Below are 23,740 nucleotides of genomic sequence, written 5' to 3'. Positions count from 1 at the left end.
AACTGTTTCAAACTAGAGGAGCCCAAAGAAGCATGACAATTAAATGCAGTGTGTGACCCTGGACCTGGACGTGGTGGTGGTGGGGCAGGGACTTTCAGCGCCTGAAAAATAATGTTTCCCAAAGTGTGATCCTAGGAGTTTCCCCATGCAGACCTTTCAGTGTATGCATGAAGTTAAAATTATTTTATGTATGTATTATTTAAATAATTATGTTTAAATGTGATTTAGCAAGACTAAAAAGAGATCCTAAGACCCCAAAATTTAAGAACCACTTGCTATAAAGAATATAGAATATTAGTGGGACATTTGGCAAATTTAGAATAAGATTTATGGATTTGAAAATGATACTATATTACTGTCAGTCTTGTGTCTTTTATACTGTGACCATAAAAGAGATGTTCTTGTTTTTAGGAGCCTCACTCTATAAAAGGGTAAAAGGGCATTTATATCTGCAAATTATTCTAAAACAATATAGAAAATATAATATAGAGATGGGGAGTCAGAGAGAGTGAGGAAGAGAGGGGTATGAAACAACAGAAACCAAATGTAAGATGAGAACAGTGTGAATATTTGGGGAATCTGGGTAAAGGATGTACAAGAATATTTTGTATTACTTTTGCAACTTTTTTGTTACTTTAGAATTATTTTAAAATAAAAAGACTTTGTATGTTAGTCTTGGAAATTTCTTACACTATTATCACCTCCTGATCTTCCCTCTCCTGCCCCAGCTTTAGTCAGATGACCAGTAGCATTGATGGGCATGTTTATCTTCATATGTGGGGTCTACTGTGAAGCATGGAGCTCCTGGAGAGCAAAGTCATCTTCATATCCCCAGGCCCAGCACCAACCATGCCTGGTACCTATAGCCATTTATTAAACACATGTTAGTTAAATGAGCATATGACTCAATGAATGAATGAACATATTAAACCCAGTTGCTGATGTATAGTTCTTCATTACCTGGTCAAGTGGTATCTGCATCCTCATCTCTTTCCCCATAGATGTTCACCAGACCCCCTTCACCCCTTGTGCTCCATCTCTTCGTCTGCCTTCCTCCAAGGCATAAGTCTCACAACTTCTACAAGCTGGAACAATAGGTCTGAATTGCATATTCCACATCAGGATGTTTGTTATCTCCTGTTTCTTCTATGTGGAAAGCTCTTCCTAAAAGTACTATGTGGTTCCTCCTCCCCCCACCCCAACTTCATTCTGTTTCCTTAATGTTAGTTCATTAGGGAGGACTTTCCTACCACCCATTCTACAATAAGGTCCCTATCTCCTCTCATCACTTTCTACTCCCTTGCCCTGTTGTATTTTCCTCTGTAACCCTTATTATGGACTTCCCTGGTGGCTCAGACGGTAAAGCGTCTGCCTACAATGTGGGAGACCCGGGTTCAGTTCCTGGGTCGGGAAGATCTCCTGGAAAAAGAAATGGCAACCCACTCTAGTATTCTTGCCTGGAAAATCCCATGGACAGAGAAGCCTGGTAGGCTACAGTCCATGGGGTTGAAAAGAGTCGGACACCCTGGTAGCTCAGATGGTAAAGAATCTGCCAGCACTGTGGAAGACCTGCCAGCAGTGTGGGAGACCTGGGTTTGGTCCCTGGGTTGGGAAGATCCCCTGGAGGAGGGCATGGCAACCCAATCCAGTATTCTTTCCTGGGGAATCCCCATGGACAGAGTAGCCTGGCAGGCTACAGTCAATGGGGTTGCAAAGAGTGGGACATGACTGAGCAACTAAGCACACACAATATGTTACAGATTTTATTTTTTTAAGTTTATTTTATTTTATTTGGCAGTGTGGGGTTTTTATTGCAGCATGCTAAATCTTTAGTTGCGGCATGTGAGATCTATTTCCCTGACCAGGGATCGAACCCAGGCCCCCTGCATTGGGAGCATGGAATCTTAGCCACTGGAAGGAAAGTCCCAGGTTTATTTTTTATACACTTGTTCTTTATGTGATTGCTGCATGTCTTCCTGGCTGGAGCTCCCAGCCTCTACAACAGTGCCTGCTGTCTAGGTAGTGCTCCTATGTTTGCTGAGGACAAGTGGTTGAACGGGAGACTTTCCAATTGCCTTTAATCTGGAGTGACAAGAGACTCTGACCGTTCTGGGGCTTTTTAGGACTGTTCCTTGTAACTGTTCATACCATACACAGAGGCCCTCATAGTGTCCAGAGTCTAAATCAGCCAAGGCTTAGACATAGGGACTTCCCCACTGGTCTAGGGAATAGACTCTGCCTTCCAATGCGAGGGGTGCAAGTTCAATCCCGAGTCCTGAACTAAGATCCCACATGCCACACAGTGCGGCCAAAAAAGTTTAAAAATAAATTAGACACAACTGCGGTCTAGGTAGAGGTTTCTCCTGTCTAATGAATAAAGAACTCTTTAGAATGCCTATGACAATACCAACTTAATACCTGTCTTCAATCACACAGAAGGTGGCTTATATCCTGTGAATACAGTTGTAACAATCCTCGTGATACTGTTTTTGGTTTATTTAGGAAGAGGGAAATAAACATAAACCTTGCCCTTTACCTCCACTAATTTGACTTCATCTCCCCAATTACTAAAATAAGTAAAATTAACAGTATACATAAATATAATTCATTCTGTTTGCTTTTTAGAAGTATTTCAGCAGTTGCAAGCTTGTTTTCCACCTGCTCCACACTGTCTCCCAATCCCCCAATAGAATGTTTCTAAGTATTCCTCACCCAGCTCCTCTACCTTAAGAAATGTCTGTGGCAGCACCCTGAGGCCCCTGCTATTGTGTCCCTCTCAAAGCACTTCAAGGCTGAATGGGGAATGAGGCCATTTTATGCAAAGGTGTAGCCTGTCTGGGTCACAGGCACATGGTCTCTCAGAGGCCTGAAGGTAGCGCCTGTTTCAAAATATTTCTCCTTTCCCCTCTGATTAGATAACATCAGCTCTCTTATATTCTGTCTCCTTAAAAAGCTATGAGAAAGAGGGCGTTGCACTGAGAGGTAGAAAGCTAGAAGTTTCTGGACATTCAACTTGGCTAGTTATATACTGGGCTTCCCTGGTGGCTCAGATGGTAAAGAATCTGCCTCCAATGCCAGAGACCTAGGTTCAATCTCTGGGTCAGGAAGATCCCCTGGAGAAGGGAATGGCAACCAGTATTCTGTAATACTGTAATACAGTAAAACAGTAATACTATTTTATTTATATAGAATATGTACTATTTTCTACTTCCCAGTTTGGTTAACCAGGAACAAAAAGATTCCTGCAGACAGAGTTCTCATCTGTCAGGTATTTTCTGATGAAGTTTTGTGAATGTGTCCTTTTCCTTTTCAGTAAAGATGAAAAGAATAAGAAAGGTGGGCCTTTTTCTCTGGACCTGAGTGAACTTTAAAACTTCTCTACTAATTAACCAACACTGGGCTCCACACTTTGCTTAACCCTGGGAGCTGGTCATCAGCCTTTGACCTCGGGCCTCCCCTCCTCACCAGCTCCATCCCCCACCCTAGCCTCTGGAACCCCAGTCAGATGTAGAGGAAAGAACCAGTCCAGAGGGATTGCCTCAGACCACACTATCTCCACTCGCTCAGACCTGTGGAAGATTAGTGACCATGATTTCCAATGGGATAGGAACCGTCACCACTGGGAAAAGGTAAGAGAGGTGGGCTTTCCCTCCGCATTCCCTCACTGGGTTTCCTGACCTCTGAGGGACTTGCTGGGGTGACCTCAACACCTTCAAGAAGACCGGGCCCTCTCTCCCTGGTAGTTATAATGAGACTCGTTTGGAAGACGTCATCCTGAGTACCCTCCCTCCCGCTTGGTTCTTGGGATAAGGCCTTTCTCTAAGCCACACCTTGGATTCCCAACCCAAGAAACGGGGGATGTGTTCCCTCAGAAGAGACGCTGCTCTGCAGCAGCCCTCCCAGCAGCCCAGGAGACACTCCGAGGGGAGGCGCTGGGCCTGCCGTATATCTGGAAAGAGGGAGAATGTAATGCCTGAGGACCTCCTAACTCACTTTGTGCTCCTCCTTCCACCCAATTCCGCCCTGCCCCCCCTCCACCTTTCCCATCACAACCCCCACTCCCTCCCAAGGTCTCAGTGACCTTTGACAAAGGATCGTATCTCTTAACATCATACACATTCCTTCCTTTTTTTTTTTTTTAACAGGAAGCTAAAACTGAGGCTCTGGCTTGATCACCTTGGTTTTTCTTTGTGCTTAACAGAGCTCCCAGGGCCCCCTCAGCCTCCGCTTGTATTTCTAAAGGTAGCTGAGGGACAATATGGGAAACAGGCGAGCCAGCTGGGGAGATGATGAATGGCAAGTTTCTCCCTGCTTCCTCACCCTGTCTTCCACAGCTCCCTCAGCACTTCCGCTCCCCACTCAGTGCCTCTGTTCTTAAAAAGACTTCAGGGTTGACTTCAGATCATGCAAGAAACCAAGTACCCCTCAGCTGCCCCCAGATTCCAGCCAGCCCCACACTTGTCCGGAAGACCACTCTGGCGAGTCCTTTCTACACTACCTACATGTCTTGTCTTTTTCTGCTGCGGGAAGATGTCTGGCCCCTCATGTCTTATCTATAAAAACACTATAATAGAGTTTATCACTTTGTTTACTTAATTGCGTGTCCCGATTTTCCTAGTTTGTCAATTTCATGATATCTTTTTTTTTTTTTTTTTGGAAGACTGGTTTTATTTACTTTAGTGAACACACTTTGGAAGTTACTAAAATTTCCAGGCAACAGAAAATGATGAAGACCTGCTCTAAGGCAGCGAGAGAACAAGAAAACAGAATGCATAGAATCTAGGGTCTGACTATTGAGAAGGGAGAGAGGGAGAAATCCTTGATGGCTCCCAGGTCCCTAGATTGGATGACAGGGTACCTGAAGGTCCCATTTGCTGAGCTGGGGGACATAGGAGAAGCAGGTGTATGGGTGAGAGAGAGACAAGTTCAGTTTATTTGTATTTCACTAAGGGATCAAGAGGACATCCAGGTGGAATTGTCCAGCAAACAACTGGTCTGGAACTCAGTGGAAAGATTAGGACTGGAGCTAGAGATTTCAGAGTTTTCAGCACAGACATTGTAGTTTTGCCCCAGGCATTCCTTCTTAGCCCTCTGGTGTTGCTGTAAATCAGTCTTCCCAGTCCTTTAACATCCAGGTTAAATCCCTTCCCTAAATAGCTTCTGTTAATGGCTCCTCCAACTGATTTAAGTTTTCACTGGGCACTGAAATTCCCTGCCATTTTTCATGTATGCATGGTCCAGTTCACAGTTCGAAACTTCCCATTCTTTATTTCTTCCAGCATGAGGCCTTGAGCACACAAGACTTCTAATAACATCGTTATTCCAACAGTTGACTCTAATTTCAACAGGACTGTGTCCAGGGTAAGGAGTCCAGGACTGAACTTGTCCTGGGCCCTTGTACTTTTCAAAGGTGTTAGCCCTCCTTCTGGGCACACAGTGTGGGCTAGTGGTCTACTAGGGTAAATCTGTGGTGGACAGTGGGAGGGGATTTCTCCGCCCAGCTTAACTCAGCTTTCTGTCCCCCTATAGGAGCATATGTCTTCTCCCTTTGCTGCTCATTGGCCTCTGGGGCTGCGTGACCTGTCATCGGAGCCCTGTGGAGGACATCTGCACAGCCAAACCTCGGGACATTCCTGTGAATCCCATGTGTATTTACCGTTCCCCAGAGAAGAAGGCAACTGAGGGAGAGGGCTCAGAGCAGAAGATCCCTGGGGCCACCAATCGGCGGGTCTGGGAACTGTCCAAGGCCAATTCCCACTTTGCCACTGCCTTCTATCAGCATTTGGCAGACTCCAAGAATAACAATGACAACATTTTCCTGTCACCCCTGAGTATCTCCACAGCTTTTGCTATGACCAAGCTGGGTGCCTGTAACAACACACTCAAGCAGTTGATGGAGGTACAACTCAAAGCCCTTCCGCCCAGCTCCTTGCTGGAACTCCCAAGAGAACATCCATGTGCTTAAGCACCCTTTAGAGACTTTGGGTAGTATCCCCGGCTCTTTGTGTTTATTTTTCTCTCTCTCCTTCCTAACCACCCCCCCTTTTTTTTTTTTATAACAAATCCTTTATTTATTTATCTATTTATTCATTTATGGCTGTGCTGGGTCTTTGTCGCTGCGTGGGTTTTTCTCTAGTTGCCCAGAGAGGGTGATACTCTTCCGTGTGGGGCTCGGGCTTCTCATTGTGGCGACTTCTCTTGTTGCAGTGTGTGGGCTCTAGCGCTCACTGGCCTCAGTAGCTGCGGCACACAGGCTCAGTAGTTGTGGCGCATGGGCTTAGCTAACCCACAGCCTGTGGAATCTTCCTAGACCAGGGATCAGACACATGTCTCCTGCATTGGTGGGCAGATTCTTAACCACTAGACCACCACGGAAGCCCCCCCTTTCTTCTTCTTTTTTTCCATTTATTCCTTTAGAAAGCATGAGTTGAATGTTTATGCTGTGCCAGGCACTGTGCTTGATGACTGCTGGTCAGGGGCTGACTGGCATGATGCTCACTGACCATGTGAGCCAGGCTGTCCCACCAGACCCACCACTATTTTCTTTTGGCTTCTACAGGTTTTTAAGTTTGATACCATCTCTGAGAAAACTTCTGATCAGATCCACTTTTTCTTTGCCAAACTGAACTGCCGACTCTATCGAAAAGCCAATAAATCCTCTGAGTTGGTATCAGCCAACCGTCTTTTTGGAGACAAATCCATTACCTTCAATGAGACCTACCAGGACATCAGTGAGGTGGTATATGGGGCCAAGCTCCAGCCCCTGGACTTCAAGGTGAGTTCCAGATGTCATCCTAGACCTCAGAGTTCTTCCTCTCCACTCAGAAGTTAAAGAGACAAGGAAGCAGGATCCTAATGAACACTGCTATGCTAATTGAAGGCAGGAAGAGGTGTTTTAAGTCAGAGCTCCTGGGATATGTATTCTTATTTGAAACCTGAGAAATCAGTGCTATCTATGGATTGCAGAGGCTCCTCTGAAAAAGTTATAAAAATCCTGTAACAGTGTGGCGTTCAGAACATGGTCACTTGTTCACACAACAGAGCACTTGTAGACCAATTTCTCCTAAAGCATGACAGGGAATGACCTAGGAAACTTTGGGTTTTTGAAGTAAATTTTTTTTTTTTTTCTCTAAATCTCAGTATTCTTTTTTATTTTTATTTTTTTTTCTATTTTTTTTTCTATTATTTTTTATTTTATTTTATTTTTTTTTCCTTTCTCTTATTAAATTTTAAAATCTTTAATTCTTACATGTGTTCCCAAACATGAAACCCCCTCCCACCTCCCTCCCCATAACATCTCTGTGGGTGATCCCCATGCACCAGCCCCAAGCATGCTGTATCCTGCGTCAGACATAGACTGGCGATTCAATTCTTACATGATAGTATACATTATAGAATGCCATTCTCCCAAATCATCCCGCCCTCTCCCTCTCCCTCTGAGTCCAAAAGTCCGTTATACACATCTGTGTCTTTTTTCCTGTCTTGCATACAGGGTCGTCATTGCCATCTTTCTAAATTCCATATATATGTGTTAGTATACTGTATTGGTGTTTTTCTTTCTGGCTTACTTCACTCTGTATAATCGGCTCCAGTTTCATCCATCTCATCAGAACTGATTCAAATGAATTCTTTTTAACGGCTGAGTAATACTCCATTGTGTACATGTACCAAAGCTTTCTTATCCATTCATCTGCTGATGGACATCTAGGTTGTTTCCATGTCCTGGCTATTATAAACAGTGCTGCGATGAACATTGGGGTACATGTGTCTCTTTCAATTCTGGTTTCCTCGGTGTGTATGCCCAGGAGTGGGATTGCTGGGTCATAAGGTAGATCTATTTGCAATTTTTTAAGGAATCTCCACACTGTTCTCCATAGTGGCTGTACTAGTTTGCATTCCCACCAACAGTGTAGGAGGGTTCCCTTTTCTCCACACCCTCTCCAGCATTTATTGCTTGCAGATTTTTGGATCGCAGCCATTCTGACTGGTGTGAAGTGGTACCTCATTGTGGTTTTGATTTGCATTTCTCTGATAATGAGTGATGTTGAGCATCTTTTCATGTGTTTGTTAGCCATCCGTATGTCTTCTTTGGAGAAATGTCTATTTAGTTCTTTGGCCCATTTTTTGATTGGGTCGTTTATTTTTCTGGAATTGAGCTGCATAAGTTGCTTGTATATTTTTGAGATTAGTTGTTTGTCAGTTGCTTCATTTGCTATTATTTTCTCCCATTCAGAAGGCTGTCTTTTCACCTTGCGTATATTTTCCTTTGTTGTGCAGAAGCTTTTAATTTTAATTAGATCCCATTTGTTTATTTTTGCTTTTATTTCCAGAATTCTGGGAGGTGGATCATAGAGGATCCTGCTGTGATTTATGTCTGAGACTGTTTTGCCTATATTCTCCTCTAGGAGTTTTATAGTTTCTGGTCTTACATTTAGATCTTTAATCCATTTTGAGTTTATTTTTGTGTGCGGTGTTAGAAAGTGATCTAGTTTCATTCTTTTACAAGTGGTTGACCAGTTTTCCCAGCACCACTTGTTAAAGAGATGGTCTTTACTCCATTGTATATTCTTGCCTCCTTTGTCAAAGATAAGGTGTCCATATGTGTGTGGATTTATCTCTGGGCTTTCTATTTTGTTCCATTGATCTATATGTCTGTCTTTGTGCCAGTACCATACTGTTTTGATGACTGTGGCTTTGTAGTAGAGCCTGAAGTCAGGCAAGTTGATTCCTCCAGTTCCATTCTTCTTTCTCAAGATTGCTTTGGCTATTCGAGGTTTTTTGTATTTCCATATAAATCTTGAAATTATTTGTTCTAGTTCTGTGAAAAATATGGCTGGTAGCTTGATAGGGATTGCGTTGAATTTGTAAATTGCTTTGGGTAGTATACTCATTTTCACTATATTGATTCTTCCAACCCATGAACATGGTATATTTCTCCATCTATTAGTGTCCTCTTTGATTTCTTTCATCAGTGTTTTATAGTTTTCTATATATAGGTCTTTAGTTTCTTTGGGTAGATATATTCCTAAGTATTTTATTCTTTTTGTTGCAATGGTGAATGGAATTGTTTCCTTAATTTCTTTTTCTACTTTCTCATTATTAGTGTATAGGAATGCAAGGGATTTCTGTGTGTTGATTTTATATCCTGCAACTTTACTGTATTCATTGATGAGCTCTAGTAATTTTCTGGTGGAGTCTTTAGGGTTTTCCATGTAGAGGATCATGTCATCTGCAAACAGTGAGAGTTTTACTTCTTCTTTTCCAATTTGGATTCCTTTTATTTCTTTTTCTGCTCTGATTGCTGTGGCCAAAACTTCCAGAACTATGTTGAATAGTAGCGGTGAAAGTGGACACCCTTGTCTTGTTCCTGACTTTAGGGGAAATGCTTTCAATTTTTCACCATTAAGGATAATGTTTGCTGTGGGTTTGTCATATATAGCTTTTATTATGTTGAGGTATGTTCCTTCTATTCCTGCTTTCTGGAGAGTTTTTATCATAAATGGATGTTGAATTTTGTCAAAGGCCTTCTCTGCATCTATTGAGATAATCATATGGTTTTTATTTTTCAATTTGTTAATGTGGTGAATTACATTGATTGATTTGCGGATATTGAAGAATCCTTGCATCCCTGGGATAAAGCCCACTTGGTCATGGTGTATGATCTTTTTAATATGTTGTTGGATTCTGATTGCTAGAATTTTGTTGAGGATTTTTGCATCTATGTTCATCAGTGATACTGGCCTGTAGTTTTCTTTTTTTGTGACATCTTTGTCAGGTTTTGGTATTAGGGTGATGGTGGCCTCATAGAATGAGTTTGGAAGTTTACCTTCCTCTGCAATTTTCTGGAAGAGTTTGAGTAGGATAGGTGTTAGCTCTTCTCGAAATTTTTGGTAGAATTCAGCTGTGAAGCCGTCTGGACCTGGGCTTTTGTTTGCTGGAAGATTTTTGATTACAGTTTCAATTTCCGTGCTGGTGATGGGTTTGTTAAGATTTTCTATTTCTTCCTGGTTCAGTTTTGGAAAATTGTACTTTTCTAAGAATTTGTCCATTTCTTCCACATTGTCCATTTTATTGGCATACAACTGCTGATAGTAGTCTCTTATGATCTTTTGTATTTCTGTGTTGTCTGTTGTGATCTCTCCATTTTCATTTCTAATTTTATTGATTTGATTTTTCTCTCTTTGCTTCTTGATGAGTCTGGCTAGTGGTTTGTCAATTTTATCTATCCTTTCAAAGAACCAGCTTTTGGCCTTGTTGATTTTTGCTATGGTCTCTTTTGTTTCTTTAGCATTTATTTCTGCCCTAATTTTTAAGATTTCTTTCCTTCTACTAACTCTGGGGTTCTCCAATTCTTCCTTTTCTAGTTGCTTTAGTTGTAGAGTTAGGTTATTTATTTGACTTTTTTCTTGTTTCTTGAGGTATGCCTGTATTGCTATGAACTTTCCTCTTAGCACTGCTTTTATAGTGTCCCACAGGTTTTGGGTTGTTGTGTTTTCATTTTCATTAGTTTCTATGCATATTTTGATTTCTTTTTTGATTTCTTCTGTGATTTGTTGGTTATTCAGAAGTGTGTTGTTCAACCTCCATATGTTGGAATTTTTAGTAGTTTTTCTCCTGTAATTGAGATCTAATCTTAATGCATTATGGTCAGAAAAGATGCTTGGAATGATTTCGATTTTTTTGAATTTATCAAGTTTAGATTTATGGCCCAGGATGTGATCTATCCTGGAGAAGGTTCCATGAGCACTTGAAAAAAAGGTGAAATTCATTGTTTTGGGGTGAAATGTCCTATAGATATCAATTAGGTCTAATTGATCTAATGTATCATTTAAAGTTTGCGTTTCTTTGTTAATTTTCTGTTTAGTTGATCTGTCCATAGGTGTGAGTGGGGTATTAAAGTCTCCCACTATTATTGTGTTATTGTTGATTTCCCCTTTCATACTTGTTAGCATTTGTCTTATATATATCGGTGCTCCTATATTGGGTGCATATATATTTATAATTGTTATATCTTCTTCTTGGATTGATCCTTTGATCATTATGTAGTGGCCTTCTTTGTCTCTTTTCACAGCCTTTGTTTTAAAGTCTATTTTATCAGATATGAGTATTGCCACTCCTGCTTTCTTTTGGTCTCTATTTGCGTGGTATATCTTATTCCAGCCCTTCACTTTCAGTCTATATGTGTCCCTTGTTTTGAGGTGGGTCTCTTGTAAGCAGCATATAGAGGGGTCTTGTTTTTGTATCCATTCGGCCAGTCTTTGCCTTTTGGTTGGGGCGTTCAACCCATTTACGTTTAAGGTAATTATTGATAAGTATGATCCCGTTACCATTTACTTTATTGTTTTGGGTTCGGGTTTATACACCCTTTTCAGTTTCCTGTCTAGAGAATATCCTTTAGAATTTGTTGGAGAGCTGGTTTGGTGGTGCTGAATTCTCTCAGCTTTTGCTTGTCTGTAAAGCTTTTGATTTCTCCTTCATATTTGAATGAGATCCTTGCTGGGTACAGTAATCTGGGCTGTAGGTTATTGTCTTTCATCACTTTAAGTATGTCTTGCCATTCCCTCCTAGCCTGAAGAGTTTCTATTGAAAGATCAGCTGTTATCCTTATGGGAATCCCCTTGTGTGTTATTTGTTGTTTTTCCCTTGCTGCTTTTAATATTTGTTCTTTGTGTTTGACCTTTGTTAATTTAATTAATATGTGTCTTGGGGTGTTTCGCCTTGGGTTTATCCTATTTGGAACTCTCTGTGTTTCTTGGACTTGGGTGATTATTTCCTTCCCCATTTTAGGGAAGTTTTCAACTATTATCTCCTCAAGGATTTTCTCATGATCTTTCTTTCTGTCTTCTTCTTCTGGGACTCCTATAATTCGAATGTTGGAGCGTTTCATATTGTCCTGGAGGTCTCTGAGATTGTCCTCGTTTCTTTTAATTCGTATTTCTTGTTTCCTCTCTGATTCATTTATTTCTACCATTCTATCTTCTATTTCACTAATCCTATCTTCTGCCTCCGTTATTCTACTATTTGTTGCCTCCAGAGTGTTTCTGATCTCATTTATTGCGTTATTCATTATATTTTGACTCTTTTTTATTTCTTCTAGGTCCTTGTTAAACCTTTCTTGCATCTTCTCAATCTTTGTCTCTAGGCTATTTATCTGTGATTCCATTTTGATTTCAAGATTTTGGATCATTTTCACTATCAATATTCGGAATTCCTTCTCAGGTAGATTCCCTAATTCTTCCTCTTTTGTTTGGTTTGGTGGGCAACTCTCCTGTTCCTTTACCTGCTGAGTATTCCTCTGTCTCTTCATCTTGGTTATATTGCTGCGTTTGGGGTGGTCTTTTTATATTGTGGTAATTTGTGGAGTTCTCTTTATTATGGAGCTTCCTCACTGTGGGTGGGGTTCTATCGGTGGCTTGTCAAGGTTTCCTGGTTAGGGAGGCTTGTGTTGGAGTTCTGGTGGGTGGAGCTGGGTTTCTTCTCTCTGGAGTGCAGTGGAGTGACCAGTGATGGGTTATGAGACGTCAAAGGTTTTGGAATAATTTTGAGCTGCCTGTATATTCAAGCTCAGGGGAGTGTTCCTGTGTTGCTGGAGAATTTGAGTGATATGTCTTGTTTTGGAACTTGTTGGACCTTGGGTGGAGCTTGGTTTCAGTGTAAGTATGAAGGCATTTGATGAGCTCCTATTGCTTAATGTTCCCTGAATTCAAGAGTTCTCTAATGTTTTCAGGCTTTGTATTTAAGCCTCCTGCTTCTGGTCTTCAGTTTTTACAGTAGCCTCTAGACTTCTCCATCTATACAGCACCGATGATAAAACATCTAGGTTAAAGATGAAAAGTTTCTCCACATTGAGGGACACTCAGAGAGGTTCACTGAGTTACAAGGAGAAGAGAAGATGGAGGGGGTAGTTAGAGGTAACTGGAATGAGATGCGGTGAGATCAAAAGAGGAGAGAGCAAGCTAGGCAGTAGTCACTTCCTTATGTGCGCTCTATAGTCTGGCCCGCTCAGGTATTTACGGAGTTATACAGGGAAGAGGAGAGGGAGGAAGTAGACAGAGGTGACCAGGAGGATAAGAGAGAGGAATGAGAAGGAGAGAGACAAATCCTGCCAGTAACCAGTTCCTTAGGTGTTCTCCACTGTCTGGAACACACAGAGATTCACAGAGTTGGATAGAGAAGAGATGGGGGAGAAAAGAGACAGAGGCCACCTGGTGGAGAAAAAGGAGAGTCCATAGGAGAAGAGAGTGGTCAAGCCAGTAATCTCGCTCTCAGGTAAACTTGGGTAGTGAAGTTTGGGTTTTTAAATGAACATAATTGACAACAAAAACCTAAGAGCAAAGGTTAAAAATCTAGAGTAGAGGTTGGATTTTCAAAAATACAATATTAAAGAAAAGAAGCAGAAGGAAAAAGCAGGAAAGAAAGAAAGAAAAAACCCAAGAATTATTAAAAAAAACAAGCAAACAAAAAAACAAAACAAACAAACAAAAAAAACCCCACCAACAACCATCCAAAGGCTATATATGGTGTTTGCCTTAAAAAAAAAAAAAAAAAGTCTTTTTTTTTTAAAAAAATAGTAATAATAGGTTACAGTAATAAAAATTAGAGGAGAAATAGAAGACTTAACAATTAAAAAAAAAGGTTAGGAAAAAAAAAGAAAAAAAAAAAGGAATGATTTTTAAAATAGTAAAAATATATCTGGCTCTTCTCTGATGTTTTGGGCCGTGTGGGATCACTTCCAAGGTGGTTCCCTCTGTTTAACTTCTTCCGTTTGCTGGTTTTTCAGGCTCACTAATTCAGTCGTGCTGTGGGGAGGGGGGATGCCGCAAACAAATAGCGCTGTCGTGTGCTCACAGTGTCACAGCCCCGCTTGACCTGTCCCTTCTCGCAGCGCACAAACCGCTCCGGCTCTACGATGCACAGCCGGGAACCGTCTGGGGCCGGCCCTAGGCTGCGTGCACTTCCCAGTCCAAGCCGCTCATGTTTGGCGCTCAGGCAGCCCTCAGAGGCACAGATTCGGCTGGGACTGCGCTTTGTGCCCTTCCCAGGTCCGAGTAGCTCAGGAGTTTGGCGAGCGTGATCGCTGCGGCTTGTCACCTTTTCTGTCGCTGCTGCTCAACTTTCTCGGTGGACCGCTGGCGTCCCCCGTGAGGCAGATTGTGACTGTCCAGCACCCCCAGAAGTCTTAGCAAAGAAGCCCGCTTGCAGTTAGGTAAGTAAAGTCTCTCCGGGTCTGCAATTGCCCCTTTCCAGTCCTTACGGCTCTGGCTGCCTGTCCCCAGCGGGGGATGGTCTGCAGCCGGCTTTTTCCGTTCCGTCCTTTGTTCTGTGCTCAGTCCTGGCGGTGTCTTATGTTCGAGCTTTTCGTGCGGTAGCTATCACACAGTCTGGTTTGCTAGCGCAAGTTAGATCGTTCTGGTTGCGCGTGGGGCGTTCCTGCCCGATTCTTACAAAGCACTGCAGCCCGCGCCTCCCGCGCGTCCCTGCCCTGCCCCCACTTCCCAATGGCGGATGCAGGCGTCTGTGCTGCTTTTCCGCTGGGGGAGTTACTGTTGGGCTTGTAATCTCTTGGTCTTAATTATTTCTTTATTTTTCCTTCCTGTTATGTTGCCCTCTGGGTTTCCAAGACTCGCCACAGACTCGGCAGGGAGAGTGTTTCCTGGTGTTTGGAAACCTCTCTTCTTAAAATTCCCTTCCCGGGACGGGCTTCCCTTCCCGGGACGGAGTTCCCTCCCCACCTCCTTTGTCTCCTTTTTCGTCTTTTATATTTTTTCCTACCTGTTTTTGAAGACAATGGTCGGCTTTTCTGGTTGCCTGCTGTCCTCTGCCAGCCTACAGAGGTTGTTTTGTGGAGTTTGCTCAGCGTTGAAATGTTCTTTTGAGGAATTTGTGAGGGAGAAAGTGGTCTTCCCGTCCTATTCCTCCGCCATCTTTATGCTCCTCTGAAGTAAATTTTTAATGTCTCATCTTACTACTATCTTGAAAGTTTGTTAAATGTTGAAAGCGTTACTACTATTTTTAGATCCTTTCAATAAACAGACTTACTTAAACAAAAAAAAAGTCCTGCAACAAAGAAGTCTACTGATTTTATTGAAAAGGTATTTCTCAAACTTTTTGGATCACATGGGCATCTCTCCTATGCCCCCTGCACCTCCTGCATCACTCCTTGGCTTCCCAGAGAACACATCATCTCATGAATACTCATAAGAGATCAGGTTTCCAAAGTCATGAAGATAATATTTTGTTTTCTTTTTCCAGACGATTTTTCTCTTCTTCTGTTTCTTTATTTCTTCCTCTTTTTCTTTCCTTTCTTTCTCTTTCTTCTGTTAATATTTATTAACTCTATGGAAGACCCACGACAGTATGCTAGATATGTGTGGTTTCTCCAATCTGGATTAGAGTGATGATTTAACAAAATGGTGGGAAAGAGTGGAGGGATGATGGACTAAATAAAATTCTCCATGGGGAGATGGAGAAGCCAATTGAATAGCACAGTTGGGTAGGTTTGTTTCCTGTTCTCCTCAGGGAAATGCAGAGCAGTCCAGATTGACTATCAACCAATGGATATCCAATAAGACTGAAGGGCGTATCACTGATGTCATTCCCCCACAAGCCATCGATGAGTTCACTGTCCTGGTGCTAGTCAACACCATTTACTTCAAGGTACTCAAAAATGGCGCTGGAGGGAGGCTCAAGAGGGAGGGGACATATATATACTTATGGCTGATGCGTGTTGATGTATGGCAGAAACTAACACAATATTGTAAACCAATTATTCTCCAATTAAAAATAAATATATATAAAAAATAAATGCAAAAAAAAATAAAAGAAAATGACCCTGGAGAGACCTCAGGGATGACATATTTCCCTCCAGCTCACTCTCCTTCATACCATTGGGCATGTGTAGGCAGATCATTTTGAGAAATAGTACATGCGTGGTCTGGGCATAAATACAAATTTGCTGAGTCTAGAGTCATGTCTAGGGCTGTGGTTGCTGAACTGAGGTTCAAAGGGGGCCTGGTAATGTCTCTGGGCCCAAGGCAGAGTGTACACATTCATAGACCAGCATGCTCAACAGCAAGGTGTGCATGGTAATAAATTCTCATGAGTATGTGATGATTTCTTCTGTCCAATTAACTTCATTTTGAAATCTGGAACAAAATGACAGAGTCTATAGATAATCCTCAGTGATGAGGTTTTCTCCATCATCTAGAGCAGCTTCTGTAGCATCTCAAAATTCCTCTTGCCTGAAGCTTCTGAACCTCCTGGTACCAGACTAACCGCAAATTTTGCAGAGGCCTTATGACATGATCATGCAGATGGCTTTGTCTTTCTCAGAGAGTCAAGTTCTGAAGATTGTTCCAACTTGATTACATTTAGGGAAAAGGATGAGGGGAGAGGGTGGTGGGAATACACAGAGCACTGACACTCAGGAGGCCCACCAGCTTAACGCAGGTTGAACTGTGCCCTCACGGGTCAAGCTCTAGATGTGTCCTCTCCGACTGGGCCGGGGGGTTAGCCCGTCACCGCTATTGCCAATTGCTTTGTTGCTTGGGGGTTCCCTCATGCCAAGAATGCAGTAGGTTGCATTTCTACAATGTGTACTGACTGCCCTTTGCTGTTTATGAAACACTTTGCCTCCTGAATCTCATGACATCACAAATGAGAACTTGAGCTGCTCAGACAGATTACTTAGTTTAAATTCTGACTCTTCCACTTCTGACTGCAAACTTGAGTTACTTAAGACCTTTCTGTGTCCCAGTTTCTGCATCTATAAAGTGGTAACAATGATACATCTGCCTCACAGGGTTACTGAGGGGATTAAGTCAATGCATACAAAATGCCTGGAGTGGCGACTGGCACACAATAAGCATCCTACAAATATTAGGGATAACCAGCTCCTAATTTTACAAGCAAAGAACCACCACTGAAAGAGTTAAGTGACTTGTCTCCAAATCAAAGAGCCAGAAGATGACAAGGAATGCTAACTACAACTTGGAAAAGTCAAAGCAGTATCTTGTATCCCTTCCTTCTTTGAACAGGAAGTTGGCCAGGCCTCACTCTTTGCCTGGCAGGACTCCCAGATGACCCCCTGGAGTTACTACCTTTGTCTGGCTTTATTTATCAGGGAGAAAGCCCAGCATTTTGGAGGATGGTCTTTGGGAAGGAGGCTGGTGGGAGGCAGAAGGCAGAAGGCAAAAGGCAATTAGATTTAAACTTCAGAAGAGATTTGCCAAGAGGCCAGTAGGTTATTTTTGTTTTTATGTTTTTCTTGTTATAAAAGCAAATAGTCATTGCTGAAAATCTAGAAAATACAGAAAATTCATTGAAAAAAAAACCCACTCATGATTCTGTCACTCTGACACAGTCAGTATTAAAAAGCCTTCTTATGCACATCCCTCCAGGTCTTTGTTCTTAAAAATTGCACTTCCATGGTCATCCCTGGTGGCTCAGATGATAAAGTGTCTGCAGTGAGGGAGACCTGGGTTCAATCCTTGAATCAGGAAGATAGCCTGGAGAAGGAAATGGCAACCCACTCCAGTACTTTGGCCTGAAAAATTCCATGGATGGAGGAGTCTGGTAGGCTACAGTCCATGGGGTCACAAAGAGTCATTCACGACTGAGCGACTTCACTTTTATAATGTAATAAAACATTGTGACTGTTTTTCATGTCAGCATTCTCCTACGGATGTTTCTGGTCTTCTTGCTTTGTGAGTCTCCCACCTGGTGTCTTCCTCCAGGGCCTGTGGAAGTCAAAGTTCAGTCCCGAGAACACAAAGAAGGAGCTGTTCTACAAGGCTGACGGGGAGTCATGTTCAGTACCCATGATGTACCAGGAAGGCAAGTTCCGCTATCGGAGAGTGGCAGAAGGCACCCAGGTGCTCGAGTTGCCCTTCAAGGGTGATGACATCACCATGGTGCTCATCCTGCCCAAGCTGGAGAAGCCCCTGGCCAAGGTGGAACGGGAGCTCACCCCAGACATGCTGCAGGAGTGGCTGGATGAGCTGACAGAGACACTGCTGGTGGTCCACATGCCCCACTTCCGCATCGAGGACAGCTTCAGCGTGAAGGAGCAGCTGCAAGACATGGGCCTCGAAGACCTGTTCAGTCCTGAGAAGTCCAGGCTCCCGGGTGAGGGCAGAAAGGGCTTTCCTCTTCTCTCTGCCCTCAGAGTTGTCTGACCAAAGGTGGAAGAGATGGGGATGGAGTAGACGAGAGGGAGTCCAGACACCTGGATTCGAATCCAAGTCCTACTGCCAACTCAGGGGAATCCCTTCCCTCTCAAGGGATCAGTCAGTTCTCCCCTGTGTACCAGGGGAAGCTGGCTCTTGGATCTCCATGGGCCCAGCTGGCACTGGAAACTTTGGAATCTGTAACACATAGAAGAGGTGGGACCAGGTAGAGAGGAACTTGAAAACCACCAGAGTTCAGAGCAAAGAGACAGCTAGGATTAAGAGCCAAGGACATCCGAGTCCCACCAAAGAGGTGTAGCTGACATTTAACAGCCTTTCCTGATATTCTAAAGGGCTTCTGTGTTTTCTAAGGTGACATGGACAGAGGCAGTCAAGCCTTCCCAGTTGTGATTCTCTGATAATATTGTTAAGTTGGTGTGGTTCTTCCAACACACCATCCTTGAAAAATATGCATTAAAATATCTCATTTTTAAAAAGAAGTTTACAACATTAGTTAAGTGGATTCATGTGTAATGGGCTGTCTTTAAACTAGGTCTCAGTGAAAGTGAAGTTGCTCAGTCGTGTCTGACTCTTTGCAACCCCATGGACTGTAGCCTACCAGGCTCCTCAGTCCATGGAATTTTCCAGGCAAGATTACTGGAGTGGATTGCCATTTAAATATCTCATTTTTAAAAAGAAGTTTACAACATTAGTTAAGTGGATTCATGTGTAATGGGCTGTCTTTAAACTAGGTCTCAGAACCACACCCTTTCTTCAAGGTGTTGTCACCCTGGAAGGAAAGACAATCCTACTAGATAGAGTGAGCATTTCTTTAAGAACAGAGTCCTCAGCCTCAACCGCCAACCCCCCATAAGCTAAAGCACCAGATTAACTTCACAGGAACCAGGCTGAATAAACCCAAAGTATTTTATTATTTTTAACGTGTATTTATTTTGAGGGTATCATTAGGTGAGGGTCCAGGATTTCTGTTTTTCTAAAAGTCCCAAAGGACCTCTTAATCCAAATTGAATTTCTCTCTGTGGATTGAAGCCAACTTTCTCCCATTTCACAGATGTTTCTCTGGTCTTCCTTCTAGGTATTGTTGCAGAAGGTCGAAACGACCTCTATGTCTCAGATGCATTCCACAAGGCATTTCTTGAGGTAAGTACACCTGTCTCCGCTCTCTCTTCTTATGCTTGCTTTTTTGTTACCATGCTGCTTTATTATTCGATACATCAGTATCTCATATGATGAGTAACTCTGGAGTCATTCCTTCATTGGCTCTTACGTGTAGACAGCAGATGTTTGAACAGCAGGTGACAACTGTGATAAAAGGCATGTTTCCAGGTCCCTCAAACCCCAAGTCTATAGTGCCCTCCTCTACAACATAACTCTAACTTGAAGCCCTCGTGGTCTAACTGTTCCACCCTCCATCTGCTCCCTCTCCTGGGAACACAGACATTAAGGTGAAGGTGATACTGGAAAAGCAGCCAGCAAAGGCATTCAAAGGAGAAACAAGAGAGGATGAGCTCATGGAAACCCAGGAAGGAGTTTTAAGAAAATGGAAAGCATCTAGTAAGAAGACTGAAAAGTGATCGTAGGTGACTTTTCCCTGAGGCATCTGGACAGTGTAGAGGGGGCACATCCTAATTGTAATGATTGAAGAGCAAATGGAAAGTAAGAAAGGAGTCCTACAATGTGTTCCAGAAGACTAGAACTCTAGACTACACTGCAGATAATAAAAAGTTAGGTGGTCAAATAAATGTATATCCTCTTCTAGGGAAATTAACAGAAAATCAATGCACATTGGAGTGTTGATGTCTGAGCAGTTCCACAGTGAAGAAAATGGTTCAATATTGTTTAACCCAGTGTTGCCCCAACTAAGATGCCCATGGAAACCTTTACTGGAGTAAGAGCTGTGTAAAGCCCTATAGAACTTCTGGCTCTCAAACAAATACTGAACTATGGATCAATAGCATTAGTTATCTAGAGAGCTTGACTCAAGGTCTGAGCATCTGTATATTTACAAAGCTCCTCAAGGAAACCATCCAGGTTTGCGAACCACTTATGTAGACCTTTCTTTGGGGGGACCCAGGCTATGAGGGAAATGTGATAGGCCAATGTTAGAGGTCATAAAATTTAGGAATCTCAAAGAGGAGATTGTAGTCGAAGAGAAACATTTCAGAGCATGGTGCCAGTAAATATAGTTGCAAAGTCCAAGCTCAGTGGGAAATATGTCATTAGGAGGAAAGTGGAAGGATCAAGGGACAGGAAAAAGCCAGAGTAATTGTAATGGGAGTGAGGAAATGTGATAGTTTGAAGAAAAAAAAAAGGTTGTAGACTGAGAGGATAATGTAATTATAATTTCAGAGGTCAAGATGTTCTGAGAGATGGCAAGTTCAAAGTGCAGCCATGCACTGGTTTGCTGAAGTGAAGGCAATGCTCACTGGGTTCAATGAGATGAAAGAAATGGAAGTTTAGAGTATTGAATGGGTCTCCTACCAAGATATTTTAATTGTCTAGGTCACACAATAGCAGGAGTTAGGTTAGAAAGGCAATGGGCTAGGCAATAAAATCCTCAATGCGGGACTATGTTCTGTACAGCAATAGAGACCTGTAGGACCAAAGCAAGAGTAGAAAGATATAGATCTTAAAAGATACTGATGTCAGGACAGGGGATTTTACATGAATACTGGATTAATGATTTTGGAAGTGAAAACAACACTAAAGCCGTACTGATTATGGAAGAAATAACATTTAGACTGCAAGAGAAGATGAGTCCTCAGGATTTTAACTATGACTGAGAATCTTCTTCCACGGACCCCATAATGGAAGTGGTCAACTCAGACCTCCACGAGGGTCTTGAGTTACTATCAAGAAGCAAAAGTTCAGTTTCATTTTGTCCACCTGAGCCCACTAAACAATGATGCAAGGTTCCTCCATGGCTCTTGGGAACCCTATACACAAGGACCCTAATTGACTGTCTCCTGAGAAGCGACTGAAAACCAGAATCTGATTTGAGTAAAAGGGCCCTGGGCTTACAAAAGCTCGTCTGCTCTTAGTGCTAAAATGATCATGAATTAGATAGCGTGTGTAGAAGGGAGAGGTGGTAAGGAATGAAGAAGGGGAAATCATCAACCAGGTTCTCTCAAAGCTCAGGGGTCTGAAATGCTTTTCTTAGAGGCAGGGACAGAGTTTTAGTAACATTCTAGGTGCCCAAGCAAAATTTCTAAAGGTATCTCCCATCTCCCTCCAGATCTGCGGCAGTTCTACTTACCAGTAAGTTCCAACACCATCCTTTCAATCTATTACTCCAAGAAATATTCATCTCATCCAGCCAGAGGACCCTCCTCTTTTCACAGGCCCTAGCTCCTGAGTGGCTGTTTACAGTAGTTCTATCTAGGATCTTGATGATCCAGAGTGGAACTGTCTCAACTATCGTGCTCTAATTTTGAGTCAATAGTCTTTTAGTATAGAGTTCAGTATCATGTACAACATTGCCAGCCAGAAATGTGACAACTTTGTGTACATCCAGATTTCTGGTTCAGAGAGTATCTGAATGGACCCTGGCACTTACTTTCAGCACAAGGCTTGGATGAACACAAGTCTTACATCAGTATTCAGTGGATGAAACAAAGACTAAAATTAAGGTTACAGAGGGGATCCAACCTAACTCGTATCAACTGAAAAATAAATGGCATTTTTGAGGAATTGCTGCGTCCATGGATGATGTACCTGCTTGTAATGAGCTGCAGAGTAGCTAATGTGGCAGTTTGTTTCCCATTTGACCTGCAGGTAAATGAGGAAGGCAGTGAAGCTGCAGCAAGTACCTTCATTAGCATCGCTGGTCGTTCGCTGAACCTGAACAGGGTGACCTTCCAGGCCAATAGGCCCTTCCTGGTTCTCATCAGGGAAGTTGCTCTAAACACTATTATATTCATGGGCAGAGTTGCCAACCCTTGTGTTAATTAAAATGTTATCCTTTGTATTTCTTCCTATTTTGGTTTGTGAATACAAGTAAAAATAAATACAACTATTCCCATATCTGACAATTATGAATGGACTTTGCCATCTGAAATGAAGGCAAGGAAAGGAGAAATGGATAGAGATGCTGCTGGGCATTTGGTGTAATGAGGCTTTCAACTTTTCTCTACTGGTGAACACATCTGGGTCAAGAAAGTGAAGGAGGGAGTTATGTTACTACTTCATCTTGAAAGATAGTAGGCATCTTGAGAGGGCAGGGCGAGCTTGAAATCTAGATAATCCCTTAATACTAAAAAAAAAAAAAAATCCAAAAATTTAAAAAGAATTAATCTCTACACAGAAGAGACAAGAGATGCAAATATGAATATTAAATCATTTAATTCTCAAACCACTCACATGCATAATGTTCTTTTACACAGTGTTAAAATAAAGAGGAAAATGTATTTTTATACAAACAGAATTTCAAGTATACATTAATAGACTTTTCAAATTACTAACCAAGTTGCTAAATTTCATTCACATTGTTCTTAAAGCTGTTCAACGAGAAAGCTTTTGCTAAACTGCTTTAAATATGTTTATATAAACCCATATATCTTCACTCTTTCTCTGAATCTCCCTCCCCCAACCCCAGTCTCTGCCCACCCTCCTGCCCTCCCCCCTCCCCCGACACAACAGGGCTCCTGGGGCTCTAGGAGACATGCAACCCCACCAAGAACTATTGGCTTGTCATCAGGGGAAGGACAGAATCTACAGGAGGAGAGACTTGAGAACACCTGTCAAATTAAGGGAGAGAACGAATCTGATACTTAGAAATGACACAAATCAGGATCGTATTTTATAGCCTGTGTGATTCACTTGGCCTTTTCATTTAAACAAAAAAGTCTCAGCCTCCCACAAAATCACCTTCAAGTTTCTGATTATTTGGTAGCTGAGAAAATATTGGGTATATCCCCTAGTGAAACATCTCAAATTAAGGTAGGCATTTTGAACTTTTCCATTTGGTTGTTTCTTTTGTCCTTTGGCTGGGGGTGGGGGCAGCTTAAAAATGGTTGACTTCTGTGTTTACATTAAGGAATTTGGTTAATTTCACAGGGTTTGCCTAGGGTTCTCCCTCTTCAACTCTCCTCCTGAAGTAATCTGGCTTTGGGGCCAGGAATAGCCACTCTCTTTAGGAATTAAAGTGCATTTTTTTCAGTAAAAGTTGGGGTAGGGGGAGGTGTGGTTTACACTTAAGTGATAATGATTACAAGAGGCTGGGGTGAAAATCCTATTCCTATATATAGGTATTTATAGTTAAGGGCATAATAAAAACAGATATTCTCTAAGGAAGTAAGATGTACAAACCCAGTCCAGCACCCTCAGGGGCGTGAGAGTGCTCGCCTTGGCTCACTGACTGTTCTGAGACATCTTTATGGAGTAATCATTGCAGACGAAAGACACAAACCTCAAGTGTTAGTTTTTTCAAAGGGAAAAAAAAACAGGTTCTTCTAGTTAAAAACTCTATCTCATTCCCTTTCAGGGATAACAATATTTTAGAAACTGATTGTCGGTTTTAATATGAATCCTTGATTAACAAGTTGTGAAAAAAA

At 42.2% G+C, this 23,740-nt stretch overlaps 1 protein-coding gene across 5 annotated transcripts; it reads left to right on the top strand.

Moving 5' to 3' along the window:
• The first annotated feature begins 3,481 nt into the window (after nt 1–3,481).
• SERPINC1 (serpin family C member 1) lies at nt 3,482–22,324 on the top strand. Of its 5 annotated transcripts, none has more exons than XM_068986537.1 (7): nt 3,482–3,629; nt 5,530–5,899; nt 6,560–6,775; nt 15,520–15,636; nt 17,736–18,126; nt 19,264–19,328; nt 21,963–22,324. In XM_068986537.1, the coding sequence occupies exons 1-7, from the start codon at nt 3,589–3,591 to the stop codon at nt 22,137–22,139; spliced, it is 1,377 nt and encodes a 458-aa protein (XP_068842638.1). In that variant the 5' UTR covers nt 3,482–3,588; the 3' UTR covers nt 22,140–22,324. The 5 variants fall into 5 exon arrangements, with proteins under 5 accessions (XP_068842638.1, XP_068842640.1, XP_068842637.1 ...); XM_068986539.1 differs by having other exon boundaries at nt 15,520–15,657; nt 17,793–18,126; nt 21,963–22,304; XM_068986536.1 differs by having other exon boundaries at nt 15,520–15,657; nt 21,963–22,274.
• Nucleotides 22,325–23,740: the final 1,416 nt, after the last annotated feature.

This window comes from Capricornis sumatraensis, chromosome 14 (assembly GCF_032405125.1).
Source record: "Capricornis sumatraensis isolate serow.1 chromosome 14, serow.2, whole genome shotgun sequence".
NCBI lineage: Eukaryota > Metazoa > Chordata > Mammalia > Artiodactyla > Bovidae > Capricornis > Capricornis sumatraensis.
This window is presented reverse-complemented; position numbering and strand designations above follow the sequence as displayed.